The sequence below is a fragment of the Leptopilina heterotoma genome, unplaced genomic scaffold, assembly GCF_015476425.1.
Source record: "Leptopilina heterotoma isolate Lh14 unplaced genomic scaffold, ASM1547642v1 Lhet_373, whole genome shotgun sequence".
NCBI lineage: Eukaryota > Metazoa > Arthropoda > Insecta > Hymenoptera > Figitidae > Leptopilina > Leptopilina heterotoma.
In genome coordinates, this window is record NW_025111051.1 from 130,459 (window position 1) to 153,483 (window position 23,025).

Sequence of the window (23,025 nt, forward strand, 5' to 3'; positions counted from 1 at the left end):
ACCTAATTGGAAAAAAATTTTTTAAATATAAATTATTCAATTTTAAAACAAATAAGATCACTAATATTTGATTCTGTTGCTAATTTCATCCATTCAATTTGACGTTTCACTATCATTTGATTTTATTATGTCAGCACAGAAATAAAATGTCTGACTCCGTTAACACCTTAGATTCAGCAATCAGACCATATATTTCACATTAGTCTGTCGTTGTTTAACGGGGAGTTTTTTTAGTGTGAGATTCTATTTGTCTTGTATTCGAAGATCACTTAAATTTTTAAAATGGTAAGATATTGCTCAGGGGTGGTAAATTTTTTTTTGTAATATGGAAAAATATTTTTGTTTTAATTCTTAACTTTCTTCATAGTTTCTTTGAAGATGGAAAATAAAGTCAATTCTCATTGCCAAAGTAAATGTGATCACGAGCAGAACAGAATTAAGGTGTGTGCAGCGTGTGGTTCAAAAATTGTTTTCGGAAATAAAAATTCTAACTTTTTCCGTATAAATGATCAAATTGAGACTCTTATAAAGAAGTATATTAAGCAAGAATTCGAAATATCTAATATCCACTAAGTGTATGTAATACTTGCCGAAATACTCTTTTCGAATATGAAAAACATGATTTTAAAAGAAATTTGCCAATTATGCCTAATTATGAAGACATTATTTTACGAAAAAAAAACGCGATCTTCTAACTCCCTTCATTCAACACCCGCGCGAGTTATATTTTCCATGGGGAGTTAGCATTTGTGTGTTAAATTTTAACTCTCTTTATTTAACTCCCCTGGCATTAACTCTCCAATGGGTGCGACTTTTATAGACTCCCCTGGGGAGTTAAAATTTAACTCCCTTTTTTTACAGTGTATCTCTGACCGCAAGATATAAAGGCCACTCTACGCGGAGAAAACTGGAGTATTGGACTAAACATCTGGAGGGACAAATCGTTCATATTTGAGAGTTAGCTATTGGATAACAATCTAAATGTTCAAATTCACCATTGACAGATATTCGTGCCATTTCTCTAACAGAGGGACAAATTAACCACCTTGAGAAATCCCTTCCTTATCCAGCGCGAAATGAATAAATATGGCAACCTAACCCCTAAATTAAATACATAAAATGTCAGAAAAATAATTTCGCGCGCATCAGATCGTACACATTTTCTGCGCAACTTTTAACCCTCAGATATAATGGGAGAGAATATACAAGTAGATTTTCATTATCAATTAAAATTTATTTTAGAAGGACTACTTAACTCTCTTCATAAGCAAAGGAAACATACACTTTTTGAACCTCTGAATTTGACTCTCCAGTTTTCTCAGTGTAAGGTTAAGAAAGGTAGAGGTCATAAACGACAATTATCGAACGAAATTGATTCAACTAATGGTTTATATGGATCTTCGAATATCTCACAGCGTCCAAATAGTCAAGAGAAATCATTTGATCAGTCAAAAAAAAATATTCTCATTTGTAAAACTTGTTTTCAGACAGTTGGTAAAGGCATTAATCACTTATGTATTAATCGTGGTTCAGCATCTACTTGTCGAAATAATATATTGAATTTAGTAATGGAACTGACAGAAAAACAACAAGAGCAAGTTGTTACTACCATTTTGAGAGAAAAAGTCGATTAACAGAAACTGAAAACTGACGATGCTCCAAAAAAACACTACAATTTATTTAAGTACTCTAGGATGTAAAACAAGAATCGATTTAAATTCTTCAGAGAAGAAAAATGTAACCTTTTCATTGGAAAGCTGAGATAATTTTCAAATAAACATGAGTGCATCAGGCTCTTAAATGAAGAAAGTTGCTAATTTTAAAACTTTAGTACCGCTTGTTGGTCGCGAAAAAGCGCTACTTTGGCCAAAAAAATTTAAATTAATAACAAGGAATTACCAAGGGGAAATTTTTAAGGGAAATGCTTGCCGGAAGCTTTTGAAAGAATCAGATAAACTTTTAGATTATGAAATTTATAAAGATGTGGGTCAATTAAGTTTAGTGCCTTTAATATCTTCGTTTAAGGCCATGGATAAAGTAGTAAGTTGTTTTTCTGCGAAAACAGTTGGTCCTGCTTTAGATAAATACATTCACGAATTAAAAATTGCACTCAGAGGTACAGAAGCTACAGAAACTTTAAAAATTCATGTTGCTGCATCACATATTTAAGAGTGTTTAAGCTTTTTAGAAAATTGTGGTTTAGGTTTGTGGTCGGAACAAGCTGGTGAATCAATTCACCGTGAATTTTTGAAGTTTTGGGAGAGTTATAAAATTAAATTGATTGATGATCCAATGCATATTGTTATTTTTATAATACTTTATTGTAACTAAAAAATTCAATTTTCTTATTAAACTGCTATGTTATAAAATTGTATAAAATAAACAAAAATTTGTATAATTTTTAAAAATAAATTTTTTCTTAAATTTAAACCAAATTAATTTGACAATAACTCGAAAAAAGGATCTGCTACGATTTTCGTCTTTACAATTTTCAAAGTTTAAATATACTGGATTGAAATGCCACTAGCCAATTTTGTCACCATTTTGCAAAATCTAAATTTACTTGAAGCCAACTGTGAATAATTATTATTAATATTTCTGTAGTAAATAAACTTTTATGAGTAACAATAAAAATGTAAATAATTAGCAAAATTGCTTTTATTGAAATAAGTTTAAAAAATTTTTTTTTTTCATTAATTTAAATACAATCTTATTTATTTTAATTAATTACTAAATTATTATTATTATTGTTTATTTAAATTTATATTTTATGTAACACTGTTGAGAATTATACATTAAACACTTAGAACTAAGACGGAAAAATATCGGACGCACGGGGGATCGAACCCTAGACTTCGAGGACGCAAGACGAATACACTAACCGCACAGCCACGCAAGCTTGAAAGTGATTTTACTTAAACTTTCTTTTGAATTATGGGAAGGATATATACAGTGCTATAATAATGAATTCACTGTATATTATATTTACTTAAAGAAAAATTATTATAAATATATGTGACGCTCCACGAGAAAAGGGACCTTATTTACTCTTGTCATAAGGTCCCTTTTCTCGTGGAGTGTCACATATATAGGTTTTATATATTTATATACATTTTAACAAGACGTTATATATTAATTAATAGGTATAGCATAAAAATATGATAAAAATTATTAAATAATAATGATAGACAAATTAATTTTCTCGACATGACATTAATAATAAATAATAACAATCTCATTACCAATTGGTTTCAAAAAACAATATCCTCCAATAGAGTTATAAATTATTTTTTTGGTCATCCAATTCAACAAAAAAGAAACATCATTTATAATTTAGTAGATAGAGCGATTTTATTGTCACACGATTCTTTTCATAAATCTAATACTGAAAAAGTTGTTCAGATTCTTCTTAAAAATGATTATCCAATGGATTTTGTTAATAAGCATGTAAAAATTAGATTATTTAAACAAAAATTAAGTAGTAACCAAAAGAAAAACGATAAATCTACAATTTATAGTCGCATTCCAAAAATTTGTATTCCTTTTAATAACAATTATGCAAAATTGTCAAATATTCTAAAAGATTATAATTTATTGTCAATTCCAATGGTTAATAAATCTTTAACTTCGGTTATAAAATTGGGAAAAGACAGAACCAAAAAATGGAATCAAACTGGCATTGTTTATAAATTTGATTGTAATAATTGTCCTGCGACTTACATTGGTGAATCAAAACGGAGTTTGGAAAAGAGAATTAAAGAACATAAAAACAAAAAAATCGAATCAGTTGTTAACGAACATCAATCTGAACATAATCATTCTTTCAATATCGATAATGTTAAGATTTTAGATTTAGAGTCCAATTATAAAAAACGTTTAATTTCTGAAATGTTGTATATAAAATGTAATGATTTTACGATTAATAAGAAAGAAGATATACAATTTCTAAGCAATACTTATTTTCCTTTACTAAGGAAACTGAAAGAATGATTATATTATTTCTATTATTTTGGTTGGAGTTCATTGACTCCACGTGTTCGATGTGTATTGTGTACGAACTGCCTCCTTCTGATTTTAGTCTTGTTTTGTCACTCGCAAGAAATGGCAGTGTTCAGTCTTAACGATATCTTATTTTCATTGACGAATTTTAAGACGAGTTACAAATGTAACGAATTATTTGTTTTAACAATTTTTTAAACTTTTTTTAAAAAATGACTAGGTATCTAATTTTTCATTTATTCAATAATTTTTTGTACTTGCATTTTTATTTGTAAAAAACTAATTTTTAATTTTCATTGTTTAAATAAAGTGGCCTGATGATGGTGTCAAACCAAGACACCGAAACGTTGCACAAGTGATACAAGTGTTTCATTTACTACTCTTCCGATAATCGATTTAAAAACATTAACAAATTACAACAACGGAAGAAAATAAACGATTATTACTATAAAAATTATTAATTTAATTATTTATTAATTATTATTTTTTTATTATTTTTTAATTATTTAATTATTTATAATTTGATTATTTATTAAAAGAATAATAAAAAATATATATTTATAAATTTAAAAAAAAAAAAAAAATTATTATTACCTAATAATACATAATAGTAAAAAAAATTAATAAATAATAATTTATTATTATTATGATATACCTATTAATTAATAATTAATAATTTATAACTAAGTGTTTGATATTATGTTTGATATTATTGTTGATGAAGAATGTTTTTAAAAATCTTGGAAAATATTTTAATAGTTAATAAATCAAACTATGTTGTTATTAATAGTGGCCGGTTCGATGCCATTATAACAAATTTTGTTTGTTTTTTAACTCCTTCGCAGTACTGATTTGGTGTTATGACAGTTTTCTGCCAGTACTGATTTTAATACTTTTTTAACTCCGACGTATTACTGATTCGGTTTTGGAGTCAATATACTCCCAGTACTGATTGAGTTCCAAAAGTCAGTACCATGCCGGTGTTTTAACTCCGTCCTAACTCCGGACATTTCTACTTGGGCTACTTGACTTCCCTCTCTGCGCGAAACAGTGATGTACGTAGTGGACTGTGCAAAATTTTTTCGGAATAACATATTGTCTTATTTACCTTATATTTACGGAATTATTTTTTCTTAATTGAAGTAATTATATCTTTTTAATTATTATAAAATAATTTTTAGGTATTTTTTTCATGCTAAAACTACCTTTTTTATAAATCTATTTTTGATTAACTTTGTAGTAACTATTATAAATTTAATTTAAATAAAAGGTATTTGAAAATGAATTCATTATATTTAAATTAAACGCCGACGAGTCTCATAAAATGCCTCTTTTTTAATTGGAAAGTCCAAAAATTCACGCTGCTTTCGTGAGGCCAATCAGCTACTGTTAACATATGCTAATCAAAAGAATAGTTGGATGACTCGCGAACTATATAAACAGTGGATTACTACAGTATTTTTACCATCGGTACGAAAATTTCAGAATGAAAGAGGAGTTAAAAAGAAGGTGTTGCTAGTTGTAGATAACGCTAGATGTCATTTATCGAAAGAAGAAACAGAATTAATCGATGACATGATTATCGTAAGTATATTATCCTTTTATATTATTTTTAAATACATAAATATATTATTATACTAAATATTTCGTTTGAATATTTATTAAAAAACTTTTTTAAAGGTACAAAATCTTCCACTAAATGTTACATCGTTAATTCAACCAATGGACCAGGGAGTTATGCAAAAAATGAAGCAGCTTTATAAAAAAAGCCTTTTAAGAGAAATGCTCCTAGTAGAAGACAAACTATGCGTTCTTAAATTTCTTAAGGAAAGGAATATTTTGCATTGTTGTATTCAAATTTCTCAAGCCTGGTCAGAATTAACATCAACAAATATATGTCGAGCATGGAGGAAACTGATTCCTGCTTGCGATATTGACCTTGAAAATAAAAAAGATATGAGTGAAGATGACATTCTTCAAATCCTTTACAGACTTCCTGGGTTTCAGAATATTACAGTCGATCAAGTATCATCGTGGCTTGAAGTTGATAGCATGATAGCTCAGAACCTGGTTGTAATGTTTTAAACATTAATCAAGTTATTCAAAGGTATTCTTTATTAAAAAATGTATTTGTTAGTAAAAATTTATAATTTTGAAGTTATTAATTATTTTATTAGAGTCAGTAATTTAATAATTGATTTACAGGTTCCTATGTCATGAGATTGTCGAGGAAAATGACGAAGACGTAACTGACGATGAAGAAAATAACTCCGAAAATAATACAGTTGATGTTGAAAATGTTCAAGAAAGAGGCACAGGCAATATAGTTGATGGGGCCAAAGCTGCATATGATGGTCTCAAATTATTTCGTAAATGGTATCAACAATGCTGGGAGTGTGACGGAAATGATGTAATGCAGCTTCAAAAATTTAGTGAAACAACAAAAGATCATTTGTCAAATTTAAAAAACATGTTCCCTCAAAAATAATTTTCCAATACTTTTTAAACGATTGAAACAAATTATTTCTATTATTAAATATGACGAAGTAAATATATTAAGTAATTTAATTAATTATACTACATAATTACATTAATATATGAATTGATTAAATAATCTGTATTGCATTCTCTTATTGCCCTGTACAGCCCTGAAAACTGTAACGTGAAGGGGTGGGGTGGCTATTTCCTCGATGGTCAGGTAGCGAATTTAAGAAAAGGGGAAAATTCTCAAATTTGTGCAGGTTGCGGGGGATGACTGTATTGTAAATTAGTAATCTTTTTAAAACAAGAAAAAGCTCCCATGGATATCTAAGGAATTATGTCAAGAAGTACTGTACCAAATTTCAGAACGATTGGTCCAGTAGATTTTGAGTTATGGCGTATACAGACTTCAAAAACAAGTTTCAGAAAAACATTTTACGACCTTTAAGGGGGATCCCTCATGAGAAGTGTGCAAAATACGTCAAAATTCAACATTTTTTTCTCGATTATTTTATTATAAAAGTTAAAAAATTTTTGCATAATAAAAAGTATAACTTAAAGTATTAAAAACAATAAAAAAATGACACTACTTTTAACAAAAAAATTGAAAAATTACCTTTTTTCTCCGCATTTTTATTAAAAAAAAGTATAAAAATATTTTCTTTTTCAAATTTTTTAGGTTTACCCACTAAAGAATATATTTTTTAATAATATGCAAAAAAAATTAGTAAGAAACATTCATCCGTTTACTCAGAATCCCTGCAACCGATTTAAAAAGCAGTTAAAGTTTAAGTACGATTTTTTCAGATATATTGTTAATTGGTTTTTATAAGAGCTTACCAAATTTTAATTGGCTATCCTAGGTCAATAAAGTAAGTTATAAGCTTCCTGATAAGCCTTTTCATGTTTGTCGCGAGCTTTTTTATTGTCAAAAACCATACAAAATTGAGTAATTCAATGTATTTGTCCAAAAACATGAACTGATATTTATAATGATATCTCGCGAACCAAATAAGATTTTTTAACGTTTTTGGCCTTAAATTAAAGATAAGACTTAAAGGATCACATCTATATAAGTTTTAAATTTTGTCTGCAATTTTTAAAAAATATGCCAGAGTTTAAAAAATTCTCAAAAAAACTTTAATTTTTTAATTTTCTTTTTCAAATTTGTCGATTGTTAAAATATTTGTGTAATTTCTTCAAATTTCGAATTGTATATTATTTAACATAGAATATTATAAGCTTTCTAACGGTGGATTTCTTAAGTTTCTCACATTATTTTTTCAGGAATATCATGATTTAAAGATTGGTATATTTTTGGGCCGTGCGCGTGGAGCCACTCTGACGGTAGTGTGATGTACTATAACTTTTGATAGGAGCTAAATTTCGCCATAAAATTTAAAACCTTTATTCTAGAGATATTAAGGATTTTAAAAAAGCAAGAAAAAAAAATTCGAAGAAAAATTTTTTTCTCATGAGAATCCCTCTTAAGGATCAGGTGCACAATACTTGAAGTTTGGCATTATTTTTACACGTTAAAACATAATTTAAAAAATTTGTCAATAAACATTTCTTATGGCTCAGGAATCCCTCTTTTAAATATAAATAAGTATCCAAAAATATTTAAAATTTAAAAATAAACAAATTACAGGTGATTATTTAATATATAACTAAAAAAACATATTCTATAGAATATTTTGTAGAGTTTATCTAAAAATATTTTTTTTAATTTCTATAGATAAATTCTATAAATTATTCTACAGAATGATATAAATAATCATTCTATACAACTTTTTTGACTGGGTGTACCCAAATCTACACCAATTCTTATAATATAATGACAAAACATAAGTACCTAAATATACAATTGCAACTATTTATTATGTCATCTGGAAATGGTTTATAATATTATGACAGTATTATAATATAATGACAAAACATAAGTAAATATAAATGGAAATAATTTGTATTTAACAACGAAAATTTCGAAAAATGCATTTTGCTTGTCGTTACTGTGAATTTATCAAGAATGTGATCGTTTGTTTTTGTAAAAAAGCAAAGGTTGTTTAAGTTTTTTGTGTTGTTCCCGTAATTTTCAAAGCTTCTATAAATGCTTGATATTCAATGATAGAACGTCGAAGAAAGCTGTCTCCTGGAAATGCCGAAAATCCTCACATTTCTCCCCGGTAAAAAGGCTTGCATTAAAAAGTATTGAAAAAATTGTATTCCTTTTAATTCCTTTTTTGTCCTGAGTTTCGAATTCCCAAAAAAAGTATACAAATAAAAGATTTTTAATTCCCTTTAATATCGTCACATAAACGTTGATCAAGGGGACTAAGGTATAAGAAAGGAATTAAAAAGCACATAATTTCAGGTTAGGTGTAGAAAAGTATTCAATTTTAAATATAGGTATTTATGGAAAATGTGATGCTCAGGAAGTCAATTTTTTATGAGTAAGTGAAATAAAGGAAAGTAATAATTAAAATTAAATAAAGTTTTAATAAAAGTTTTTATTAGACGTGATTTACATAAAAATCACACAGCACCAAAAATTTCTTGAAACTTGACAGGAAATCGCTCAGTTTATATTAGCAGACAAAAATTTAATAATTGGGCGAATATTGCATGCAACATTGATACAATATTGCCTGAACATGTCAAGTTATTATTCACAGTAAAATTTTTGCTCAAGTTTGATATTCAATATTTCCTTATTATACGGACATTTAAATAACCTCACATTCTCCATGACTTTTACCACGCAATATTTATAACCTCACTGGGCGAGATCCTGTCTAGTTTAGAGAAATTCTCGGTGCTATGTGCGATTTTATTTGCACTTTGGTAATTTGCACCCGATTATATGCACGTGCCCAGTAAAAAAAGAAGTATTGAGTGGAGCGTTTAGGAATTGAGTGAAGCTCTGAGCCAATACGGATTCGAGTAAAAACCGTATTGGGACGTTTGACTCAATCTTTTTTTCATCCGCCGAATACGGTCTTATTTTAGCATTAAAATTAAAATCACAAGATTATAAATTACAAGCACAATTGTCCTGGAATGTAAAAATGCCGATTTCGATAAGAAACAGTGAATATTTGTTAAAAATTGATAAAAGCAAAGTTTGACAAGCGCGACTGAATTTACCATGTGAATAAATGAAGTGGAAAGTTTAAATGGACGGAATGGACTAAAAGAAATCTACTTTTACCGACAGAAAGTTCCTAGAGAATTGTGGTGAATTCAACAAAACAATGAAATTTCATTGTTTTACAATTCTCTAGGAACTTTCTGTCGGTAACAGTAGATATCTTTTCGTCCATTTAAACTTACCACTTCATTTATTCACATAGTAAATTCAGTCGCGCTTGTCAAACTTTGCTTTTATCAATTTTTAACAAATATTCACTGTTTCTTATTGAAATTGGCATTTTTACATTCCAGGACAATTGTGCTTTCAATTTATAATGTGTACTCTGGTCATGTGATTTTAATTTTAATGCTAAAATAAGACCGTATTCGGCGGATGAAAAAAAGATTGAGTCAAACGTCCCAATACGGTTTTTACTCGAATCCGTATTGGCTCAGAGCTTCACTCAATTCCTAAACGCTCCACTCAATACTTCTTTTTTTACTGGGTGAACAGTCGCAGTTGACGCCATTTATCACCAGTTACAAAGTCAAGCACATTACAACTGTCAATGAACAGAGCCATTTTCTTTTCTTTTTTCATTCTTTTCTCAAGTAACTTGGATTTTGATTGGTCAATTTTTGTTTTGTCACCAGCAAGCATTTGATTTACAAGGAATTAAAAGGCATTAGATAGATCACAAATTTATTCCACTTTAAGTGATTAAAAAATATTCATTCTAATATTGTAAACTTTGGGCATTGAAAAGGATTCATTTTATAGAAGGAGTTTACACCGTAAGCCTTAAATATAAGCCTCCGCGCGCATAAACGGATATACCTCCAGGAGCATATATTTGCGCCTGCGCGAACACGTGGTCAAGGCAAACTCTTTCACAACACAGCTGCAGGCAAACACTTTGCGCAGACGCAAGTATATGCTCATGGAGGCATATCCGTTTATGCTCGCGGAGGCTTATATTTAAGGCTTACGGTGTAAACTCCTTCATAGTAGAATCTGACTTAATAGAAGTATTAAATTTAGCGGACAAAAAAGGAATTCAGAAGTATTTAAAATTTTCGTCTTTTTATTGATGATGAAATAATTTTTAATACCTTTTTATTCAAGCCTTCTTACCGGGTCTGTCCTATTTTAGCATTTAACTTTTAAAAAGTCTTAATGTTTAGTGCGCTGAAAAGTTTGTTTAGTTATAATTAAAGGAAAATGAATTGTTAAAAATTGTTAACTTTTTTCACCTTTAATATTTTGTTTAGTTATCTTTTCAACTATATAATTATATTTAACTCTGTTTTTAACTAAATCCATAATCCATACTAACTTTATAACGTAATGAAATAGAGGCTTCTGAAAGGCCAAGTTGGACTGCCGGTAGGTCCCTTGGACGTTCTATCATTAAAAGCTTCTATTATTCCCACACTCCAATTAATCCACGCTTCCCTATTATTAAATTAATAATTATTTCAAATTTTCCTGGAGTTATGAAAAACAATTGGAACATCAATCAAACGACAATATTGATAGATCCCGGGTTCATAGTTTCAATTTTTAAATTATCATTATAATTAAATTAATTAAAATTTTTCATCTTCATACCTATAATCTGCATTTTGTCGTTGTTTACTGTTTCTCAGTGCCTGAGGCAAGGACAGTTGAAATTTTTCCTTTAGCAAACTTTGAATACTATTTACACTAGTTATCGTAGAATGAGGACTTGGTGCTCCAGGAAGATTTAAATTTTCATTTCCTAATTTCTGATTTGCGGCCGGTGAAATCGATTTCCGCCTTGGAGAAGGTTGCACGGGAATTCTGAAAATAAAATATCCTTTTTTATTTAACTTTTTAGTTATTTCTTATTACTAATGTTTTCTTCTTCTTTATTCCTTATCAATTATTTTTTATTGTTTATTTTTTATTAACTACAGTGAGTTCTCGCGAGTCGTTCAACTCACGAGTCGTTCAAACTCGCCAGTCGTTCAACAGCTGATCAGTGTCCGATTCACGAGTCGTTCAATTTCTAGCATGCGCGCGCCGGTGCTCAGTGCTGTGTAATTTAAACGGACCAAAGTCATTGAAATTGTGTCTTTCGGGGCGATAAATATGTTTCACACATCCCTGAAATCGCCTTGGAGGCGTGGCTTATGCGTTGAACGACTCGTGAGTTTTATGATCTTGAAAATTTTCGAGAATTGAACGACTCGCGAGAACTCACTGTATTTAATTATTTATTATTATTGTTTAATAATTACTTTTACATTGTTTCTTATTATTATTTATTATTACATTATTTATCTACCACTTATTATATGTATACTTCTTATTATTATATTAATTAGTTATTAATAGTGTTTTTTATTCATTCTGCCTTTATTTAACAACTAGCTGTCGTACCCGTCTTCAACGGGTTTTAGTTTCAACTAATATATTTGAACAGGTGTCTACCAATCGGGAACTTAATTTGACTAAGAAAAACTAATAATTAGTTAACATTAACTATTTCATTAGAAAAATATTACAATTTGAATCAGTAAATGACTTTTTCTATCAAATACTATTTTTAACTAATTCAGATTTACAGAAAAGTATTTGTCAATTTGTAGTACTTTATGCGTTTGTAGTATTTCAATTAATGTATTAATAATTAATACTAATTTTCCACCAGCTTTTGGAGTTTTAAGTAGGTCTTAAATTTTGACAAATAAAAATATTACATCAATAGAGAAAGGTAGATTATGCATTTTGAGTCCCTCTAATTATGCGCTAAAATTGTGCACAATTATGCGGAATTATGCGCTTAAATTGTGTACAATTATGTGGAATTATGCGACTAAAAAAATGAATTCTGCGTTAATTATGCGCTAAAATGAGCATGATTATGCAATTAAAAAGAATTCTGCTTCAATTATGCGCTAAAAAATGTTCATTTTACAAAATTATGTTGCATTTACAAAATTTTTTTTGATTTGAAACGGTTACTGGTTATTTTTCGAAACCAACTTCCCGAAATGCCCTATCCCGAATGTCTAAAATTACAAATACCTTTTTCCCGAATCTAATTTCCCGAAGATTTATGTACCCAAAATTTTTTTTGTTTTTTTTTATGAAATGGATATATGTGCGACCCCATTAAGAATTTAGTTTTTTCGGAGTAAGTAAACCAATTGCAATAAAATTCAGGAATTTCAATCTACACATAAAAAGAAATGTTTCCACCACACTTAATTCAGCAAAAAAAAACAAATCAATTGTTTATATTATGTTTATACAAATTTTTATAAACAAAACAGGTATTAAATAATAATTAAATAACTTTTGAACGACCAAACGAAATTGAATGAGGCAAACACTAAACAAATCTTTGCTGTGGTTTCTTTAAGGTTCCGAAAAAAATTTTAACAACGGAAACATCTTCATACAAAATTTTGTATAAAAGTATTCGAGATTTTAGACATTTGATAAATATTAGACATTCGGGAAAATGACCGGAAACGATTTTACTCATCATATATAGCACTTACTGCTTTTTAAAATTTAAGATTTATTTAATTTTTCAATAACATTTAACAAGTTAGTTAACAGTTTAAAAACTTATTTATTATTTAATTTAAAAAAATATTTTAAAAATAAAGAAACTGAAAAAAATGTTCATGGTTTTTAGTTAAGAAAAGCACTATCTTGAAAATTTTTAGCCTATTATGCGATCATTATGCAAAAAGAGTACAATTATGCAGTGAGTAAAAAATTATGCAATATTATGCGCTCTAGAAACATGTTGTAAAAGGTTTAAAACATGAATTAACATAATATTATAATGTTTCTACTTGATTTTAAAAAATTATGCAATTATGCAATCGCATAATCTACCTTTCTCTATACATCAATAGAAATTAAAGCAAAAAGCAATTTTTTAAAAACGAATTAATATAATTAGATAAGAAAATTTCCGATTTTTCCTGGTTGAATTAAATTCCCGGTTATTTCTCGGGTTTCCTTCGCGGTTAATAGACACTCTATTAAATGTATTAGTAGAAACTATAACACGTTTTCGATTCCCACATGGAAATCTACATGGGATCCACTTTCATAAAGGAAACCATATGGATTCCCATGTAAAACCGTATGGTATAATTTTTCCATATCCCTATTGAAAATTTCCATATGGGATTTTACATTTTACCCGTTTTTGCGTAATGCCCGGATAGAATTTTGGAAAGCAACAACATACCCCAAACATTTCTAAAATTCAAGAAGAACAATTTTAATTCATAAATAGGAATTTGTTATTTATTTTCAAAGTCATTTCTAAAACATTTCTAGAATTCAAAAATAAGAAAATTTTTATTTATAAATCCCAATTTGCTCTAATGGCGTCTTAATGACTTTCCATGTCCCAGTGCCTGCTGAAGTCAAATTTCAGTTTTATTGAAACTTTTACTATATACGCTTTATATTTAACAGATATATTTTATTTTCTACGTTAAATATGACAATACATACTATGAAATTTTAAAACTTGAAACCTGAAAATATCAATTTAGAAATTGTTCGCAAACTCACGTTCATTGATTTTAGAAAATTTGTAATCGACATCAAATTCATGACCTCTAAACTTGTTAATAAAATAAATGTAATTTAAAATTTAAAAACATCAACCGATATCACTACCAACTTATAAAAAATTAAACAATATTCAACAAAAAAAAATTAATTAAAATTTTTTCGAAAATCAAAAATATGATTTTGGATTAAAAATTCGTATATATTATTTATATTTCATTTTTATAGTGAAAATTAGTTGTATTTAGATTAAAAAGTAGCTACAGAAAGTGTCACATCAATTTGACAAAAAATTAAAAAATTTGCATTTTTTTGATTTTTTGAATTTTGTGAAAAAAGCTATAACTTTTGTTCAGCTTAATATTTTTCAATCGGATATGGCAATAAATTTAAGTTAGACTAAGACCAAAGAGACTGTAAAGTTTCGTTTTAATCGGTCAAGTAGTCTTTGTGTTTATCCCGGACAAAATATTGCGGACAGACATACATACATACATACATACACACATACATACATACATAAATACATACATAATTTTTTTTATTGTCATTTTTGGAATTCTTACTACTCAAATAGAAAAAATAAAAATGAATTTTCAAATTCTATGCAATGTACAAACAAAAGTCTGATCTTATTTATAAAGATGATTTCAAATAATCGTCATCATTCACCAGTATAATTATTCGTTCTGGAAGAAAAGAACTTTTAAAAAAAATGTAGAGAAAGTATATAGAAGTTTGTATATATGCACATATACCAGTATAATGAATTAATTAGAAACACAAATTTTTCTGATTACTCAAAAATTCTACAAGTTAAATATTAAAAGTGCGAATAACAATAAATACTACCTATATAATAATTATTTACAAAATAACTAGAAATAATATAAATGAAAACTTTATAATTTAATGATTCATTATGGAAGTAATTCTTAATTTTACTAAAAATATTTTGAATAAATAAAAATGCAAAAATGACTTCCTATTACTTTTTTGTCGTTTACCTTTGCAGAGACACGGCACTGCCGACGTCATACCTTGGAATCATTGTCGCTCGATACTTTTGTGATTTTTACGACAACTTAAGAAACAAATAAAACTATTTTATAGTCTATTTCATAAGTTAAAGAAAACGGTAAATTTCATAAAAAAATTACAAATTATAAAATGAGATAAATGTTTTACATTTTAAGAAATGTGGAATTAAAATAATTATAGTTCTTTTATAAAACATAATTTGCAAACAAAGAGATCAATTGATTAAATTTTAGAAAAATATGTCGAAAATTTCTAGCATCTCTCATAAAAGAATTTTTTTCGAGACTCGTCTTTTATAGAAAGATAACAATTTATTAAAAACATTCAAATTTTAACTGATCGTTGGGTTTTTTTTAGTAAATAAAAAGGAAAAAAGACATTGTTCGATAACCCTGAAGCGATACCGAGAGAAATTATGGTGACGTTCACTCGAGAAGACCCTGAACGCGACTGACATCATCTCACACATGTTTGTAGAGGGAAATACATATGTCTATATATTTCCACAATTCTACTCTCGACTTGAACTTTAAAACGTATTTTAAAAAGTCGAGTTTACATTCATCGAAATCAAGAATTCTTTTTTCATCATTTACAAATGAAAAAGTTTATCGATTGAGAACCACTCTCACACTATGTATGATGTATGGTACATAGTGAGAACCTAAAAAAAATAATAGAGTAGTAGAGGATGATTTCTAATATAGGAACATGCCAGCTACAATTATACAAACGAAATAATTGTCCCCTTGACTTAGCGATTTTTAGAAACTAGCTATGCAATACATTTTTAATCTTCAATTAAAAAAATGCATAACAATAGGTAATTTTTTTTTAATTTTCGTTTTCCTTTTGTTTAAAAAGCGCAAAATATTTTAAGTTGACGCCAAAACGTATTCTTGAAGCAATGGCAGCGTGTTTTTCTTAAATTATACACATTTTTAAATTCAAAAAATAATAAGCCAACAATAAATTCTATTTTTATTATCTAATCTAAAATTAAGACAATATTTCGAATAATTTAAATATTATTTTACTTGAACCCAAATACAAATCTGATTCGAAGGTAAAATTTGACTTCACTGAAAAAAAAAGTATTGAACCAAGAAAATTTTTCTTGGTTGAAGCAAATCGTGGGATTGAATACGGCCAAGACTATTAAAGTATTGATTCAAGAAAACGATTTTCTTGACATAGGATATTTGGGTGAAGAACATATATTCTTGATCCAAGAAAATATGGAATTCGACCAAGAAGTTAGTCTTTTTATACGAAGTATGAAATGTATTAAATGAATAAAATATTTTCTTGTTCTAAGAATATATATAGTTAATTGAATTATTATATTTGATTCATTCAATTTTTTGTAACGTTCGTTCAAGTAATTTAAGATTTAAATGAAGAAAACATTTATTTTGTGAGAAGAACAGATATTCTTGATCCAAGAAAATATGGAATTCGACCAAGAAGTTAATCGACTTGTACGTAATATAAAATGTATTAAATGAATAAAATATTTTCTTGTTCTAAGAATATATATAGAGAATTGAATTATTTTATTCGATTCATTCAATTTTTTGTAACATTCGTTCAAGTAATTCAAGATTTAAATTAAGAAAACATTTATTTTGTGAGAGAACGCAGATATTCTTGATCCAAGAAAATATGGAATTCGATCAAGAAATTAAGTAGCATGTAAGAAATGCAGAATATATTAATTCAAAATCATTTATGTATCAAATCAAGAAAGTATGTTCTCTGTCCGAGAAAATATTTTCTTGATTTGAGAAAATTTATAGATTTCAATCAAAAAAATACTTTCTCAATACAAGTAAATTATTTACTTAAATTACCCCCCCCCTCCCTTACCCCCATCCCATCTTTTCTAATACTTAGGTCAAACATTTTTATTATCTAATTAATTAACATTTATATTTTTTATTTAAATAATTAAATAATTGTTATTTTACATATATATTTACATTTAATTATTACTTAACACAAATACAACAAATATACCTTGAAAGAAAATTTTCCACGGTCGGAGGAATTGAAATCGGGTTGCACGCACCAGAAGCCGTCACGCTACCACTATGCCATCCTAGCCTCAATGGACAGTTTTCAAAAACTGATATTTAAGTTGCATATACATTTGAAGAAAAATATTTTCTTGGATCAAGAACACCGGCATTGTGTTAAGTAAAAAAAAGTTTCAAAGCAAATAAATAAAATGATTCGATTCAAGAAACATGAATTCTCCACACAATACTTTATTATTTCGCTTAAGAACATGATATTCTAGATTCAATACTTTTTGGTACTTCGGAAAAGTAAAATATTTGGTTGAAATAATTACATATTGAGTTCTGCCAAATACTAAATTGTTAATTCAAAAATTCTGTTCAATGCTAATAATTACTTGACACAAGAAAATGAATTTCTTTCTTCAAATGAATATGGGATTAATTTAATATAATTTTTAATCAACTTGAAACAAATATTTACTTATATTAACCTTCGTATTTTCTTGAATCAGGATTATATGAGCGTTGAATTAAGTAAAAACTTTTTTAAAGGAAACAAAAGATTGATTTAATTCAAGATCTTACACTTAATTGAATTGAATAAATAAAATATTTCATTCCAGAAAATATAACATTCTCGCAAGAAATTAATGTTTTTGAAACATGAGAATATAGAAATGCTTCAAGTAAAAGAAATGCTTAGGTTAATTAATATTTCTTTGAAACAAAATAATTTTTAATTGAGTTGAAACAATTATTAACTTATATTAATCTTCATATTTTCTTAGCTCAAGACTATGGGTGTTAGATTAAGTAAAATCTTGTTTTAAAGGAATCAAAAAAATTATTTATTTCAAGATCTTACACTTAATTGAATTGAATAAATAAAATATTTCATTCCAGAAAATATAACATTCTCGCAAGAAATTAATGATTTTGAAACATGAGAATATAGAAATGCTTCAAGTAAAAGAAATGCTTAGATTAATTAATATTTCTTTGAAACAAAATAATTTTTAATTGAGTTGAAACAATTATTAACTTGTATTAATCTTCCCATTTTCTTGGCTCAAGACTATGGGTGTTGGATGAAATAAACAGTTGCTTTAAAGGAAATAAAAAAATTATTTGACTCAAGATACCAAATGACTCAAGGTAAATTACTTGACGTGAGAACATGATATTCTTGATTCAATACTTTTTCGAGACTTGGCGCATGTAAAACAGTTCGTTTGAAACAGTAAGATATTTACTTATGTCAAACCCATATTTTCTTATTTCAATAACTTTGATCAATGCTCAAAATTACATGACACAAGAAAATAAATTTCTTCCAATAAGAAAATATGGGTTTGTTTCAAATAAATCAGGTCAAGAAAATGCATTTACTTGATTCAATGAACTTTTTTTTCAGTGTTTGAAAAATGATATAACGCGTTCTCTCAACCAAAATTTATCTTTATTAGCTAATATTAATGCCCGTTATTTGATTATTAAAGCATGGTGTGTAATTTATTAAATATAAATAAGAAAATATTTCTGTAGTAAATAAACTTTTATTAGTAGGGTAGAGTGGGGTAAAAAAGCCATGGTGTAAAAAAGCCATTTGAGTTTTATTTAAAAACTATTAAGCCGATTTATCAGCTGTTTAGAATATAAATACTATTAGGTAATACGCAACTTTTGAATCTAATTTGAATGTTGTACCTAGATTAATATTGTTTTTATTGTAATTTTAATTTTTTGTTGCTTTTTTGAAAACATTTTGGTGAACTTTTCAAACATATTACAACCTGATTAAGTGAACGAATAATAAAAGTAAATGTTTGTACATAAGGAGAAAAGTATACCGAAAACGTATACAATGTTAATTTTTGGAAATTGAACTGAATTAACAATTTATTTTTGCTTTTTTTAATAACTGGTCTTGGGTGTAAAAAAGCCAGGGCAAAAAATCCATTGAATATTTTGTGAAATTCACTTGTTTTCTATTTAAACTAACCTTCTTATTTTACAAAATTTCTCGTGTTTATTTAATAAAATAAATTTAACACGACGAAAAAGTAGTTCAAAGTGCATTTAAAAAATAAACAATGAATAAATGGTTGCAACGAAATATGTTATCTGTGGTAAAACTTAAAGAGAACTTCTAAAAAGGGTACGAAAAATTGGCAGTGAAAATCGAAAACAGGTAAACTTAATATAATTTTCAATTTTGCTTGCTAAAAACTCTTTTATAATTATTAAAATATTTTTCAAATAAGACTATTTGTCATATAAATAAAGGAAAACTATAAAAATACCTAAATTGATAACATGTTTTGCTAAAATCGTAGGGTGGCTTTTTCACCCCACCAGGTGGTGCAAAAAAGCCACTTGCAGTGCTTTCGTAAAACTCTTATAACTTAGTCCTTTCATGAGATAAAAATTATTTTCGTCAAGAATTTTCAAGCTTAATAACTAAACTTTCAATAACAATTGGAAATTTGAGAAAAAAATTTTAAATACAGATTTTACAGCATCAAAAGTAAAAATGTGGCTTTTTTACCCCACTCTACCCTATAAATAAAAATGTAAATAATTATTAGAATTGCTTTTATTGAAATAAGTTTTTAAAAAAATATTTCTCTTATTTTCTTTCATTAATTTAAACAGACTATCTTATTTTTTATTTAAATTAATGACAAAATTATTATTTATCATTGTTAGAAATTATTTAAACTTATACTTTATGTAACACTATTAAGAATTGTAGGGGAGACCGAGGTGAGTTGTAACAAAGCCGATTTCTCGAAATCTATGACCTTTTAAAAATTTTGAAAAGCGTGAATTTATTACATTTGTGATTCACTATTTGATGCAAATTTACTTGACTACCTGAGAAAAGTTTATGAGATGTATTTAATGTGTGCAAAAAAATTGCTAAAAGTAAGTTTTCGTACGAAATTTTGATACTTTATTATTCGACACATATTAGATTTTTGTTATTCTAATATTTACCTTAATAACTGTTGGATATCCTAGTTTCATGAAATGGTTTTGTTTTTTGCGTCAGTCTCAAAATTTAAGATAAAAAATAATTATTCGAACCGATGCACAATATGTTTCGCACCTAGGCGAGTTGTAACAGGCTGTTTCAACTCACCTAGGTTTACACAAATTTGTGCTTGATCGAATAGAGACTGTTTGGATTTTTGCTGAAGTACATTGTTTTATATTTGGGCTTTAAAAGTATTTAGAATTTTACAAATTTTCGTGTAAATCATTTTTATATTCTCCAAAGGAAAAAAAATATTAACAAAAACTCTAATTACACCTTAATTATTTAAAAATTCGCAAACAAAATTTTATTATTCTTAAATTTCTATAAAATATATTATATAATATTATTTTTAGCTATTATAAAGCTCAAATTGTTATTATAGATCGTAATTAAATACCAAAGATTGGTTTAAAATATCTAATTAGTGTTAAAGAAAACGAAATATGTGATAACATAATTCCAAAAGTACACCGAAAAAAATGCCTAGGACCCGTATACCAGGAATTGACTAGGTTTCCTAGTTACGAGAGGAGCCAACTATAGAATCCTGGTCAAAGTAAGAAGATTCAAGCATAGTTAAAGTGACCAGGAAAATTAGTCGATGTAATCAGGAAAAAATAGTCAAATTGACTAGGAGAATAATATTAGATTTACACTGTGTATCATAATTATTTGAAATTGCTAATCAAATTCTTATTATCAAATAAAGGAGAAAAACTAATTAAAAGAAAAAAGAAAAAAATTAATTATTGTATTTGAACATATTTATATTTGACTTTGTATTTATATACCTTAGAATTAATTTAAACTTATGAAATAAATATTTGACGCAGTGGGGACGCGAACACCTGAACCTAACGAATACGCACTTTGAAACCCGGAACTATAACCACTACACTAAACACGACTTGGTATTTTAATTTTTTAATAGACACTAGATTTTCGAGTCAAAATACAATACTTAATGAGATGATGTTTTATACATTTCGAGTACACAATTTTATACACTTGTCAAAAACTATTTATTTTTAATTATTTATGACATTCAAATGAAAATAAATTAAAATACACAAATTATTGCAAAGGTAAATTTTCAAACACACTGCGCGATAGTTTACTTTCTAAAACATGGACTATCTATATTTCCAGAGGTTCCGAGAAACCAGCAAATTTGATGTATGTAAGAACTCCATTTTATGTACAAAAAATAGACGCGAGTAATGATAAAAAATCGTTTTACGAAATCACGATAAATGACGCGAAAGATATAGAGGTAAACACTGTCAGAACAGAAGCAGATGCGTGCGCATTATGGAAATAGGCAAAATTACTAAAATCCTAGTCAATTTGACTAGGATTTGCAGGGTTGCTTTTGCCAGGCTTGAATTTGTTGAATCAACCTAGCGATCCTAACCATAATGATTAGGAATCCTTATTACTTTTACTATAGATTAAGATTAACTATAGAGTCATAGTTAATAATACCATCGAGATTTTTTTCGGTGTAAATGAAGGTACTAAAACGAGTATTTTATTCGTTTCTATTAATAAGATGTCTTTACTAACTAATTAAATTTACTTTACTAACTAAACTAAGCATTAAAAATAAATTTTTTCATTAAAATCACAAAATTTTCAACTGTTACAACTAATGTCGACATGTGTTACAACTCACCTTGGTACTAGGTGAGTTGTAACAACGGGAACAGTTTTAGATTTTGCAATTTTTTCTGAAACCCTTACAATTTTTAAATTTTTCATTTTTTATTCACGTACTACACAAAATTACCTATCCAAAAATACAAAGCTCATAAAAATAGGACAATTTTTGGCTGAGTTATACTGGATAATGTAAAAATCGTTTCAACTCACCTCGGTCATCCCTACGCCTACGCAGAATACTTAAAAAACTAATATGAAAAATATCGCACGCACGGGGGATCGAACCCTAGTCTCGAGGACATAAGTCGAATACGCATACCGCACAGTCACGCAAAATTAGAAGTGATCTCACTTCAACTCCTTTTTGAATTATTGGGCTGTTATATACAGTGCTATAATAGTAAATTGACTATCATTTTTATTTTTAAAAAATTATAAAAGTCGCTGATTCACAGCCCAGAGTAGAGATAATTGTAGAGATGGGGTTCCCAAAAGAAAAATGTTTAGTTTTTATGTACGAACTTTCTGCAATATGTTTAAAAATTATATGCAAGCTTTACAAGTAAAAAATAGGCACATTGGTTTTTAGAAGCCAAAAATAATTATTTCTCTGCTTGATATTTTTTAAATAATTAATAGACCTTTATAAAGTAAATTTTTTAATATGATTTCTATGAGGATTAAGCTTTAAGGAACTGCCTTGGTTGGCTACATTGAGTGTATACTTTTTTAATAAAGTGATTTATTGTAAAAAATGTACCTGTTGTGCAGTTGTTACAAGTGATGATGACAACGGATATTTTTCCCAAAATTCAGCAGATTTGTTTGAAATGTAAAATATTTGTCAAAAATGTAATCACTCTCATTTTTTATGAAAACTCTCATGTTTTTTCTAAATTCGACTTCAAAATTAATGAAAAAAGAACTTTTTAAAATTTTTTTCATTTCGAAACAATATTAGTGCTGCCATCTCTATGGAACTGTCACGTACCCCAGTAAAAAAAATTCGATACACGGACCGCGGAGTTCGTATACGAGCTCGGTAGCTCGTATGAGAAATATGAGAAATC

At 27.6% G+C, this 23,025-nt stretch overlaps 2 protein-coding genes across 5 annotated transcripts in view; one reads left to right on the forward strand and one right to left on the reverse strand.

Annotated features, from left to right (window-relative positions):
• LOC122505832 (myogenesis-regulating glycosidase) overlaps positions 1-23,025 on the reverse strand; it is a 387,127-nt gene that overhangs the window by 108,930 nt on the left and 255,172 nt on the right. For all 4 annotated transcript variants that reach the window (XR_006301953.1, XM_043617681.1, XM_043617680.1 and 1 more), the window contains one exon: positions 11,225-11,437. Coding sequence is in view for 3 of the 4 variants with exons in the window: in XM_043617681.1 (XP_043473616.1) it covers positions 11,225-11,437 (213 nt within the window). In the remaining variant the exon portion in view is untranslated. The remainder of the gene's footprint in view (positions 1-11,224; positions 11,438-23,025) is intronic.
• LOC122505836 (jerky protein homolog-like) lies at positions 5,226-6,510 on the forward strand. The gene is made up of 3 exons (XM_043617686.1): positions 5,226-5,583; positions 5,680-6,106; positions 6,205-6,510. The coding sequence occupies exons 1-2, from the start codon at positions 5,419-5,421 to the stop codon at positions 6,082-6,084; spliced, it is 570 nt and encodes a 189-aa protein (XP_043473621.1). The 5' UTR covers positions 5,226-5,418; the 3' UTR covers positions 6,085-6,106; positions 6,205-6,510.

Excerpts from the sequence above, each read along its gene's own strand:
- LOC122505836 (XM_043617686.1), top strand. The coding sequence starts at position 5,419 with ATGACTCGCGAACTATATAAACAGTGGATTACTACAGTATTTTTACCA. Across the intron at positions 5,584-5,679 it reads TAATCGATGACATGATTATC|GTACAAAATCTTCCACTAAA; the intron begins GTAAGTATATTA and ends ACTTTTTTAAAG.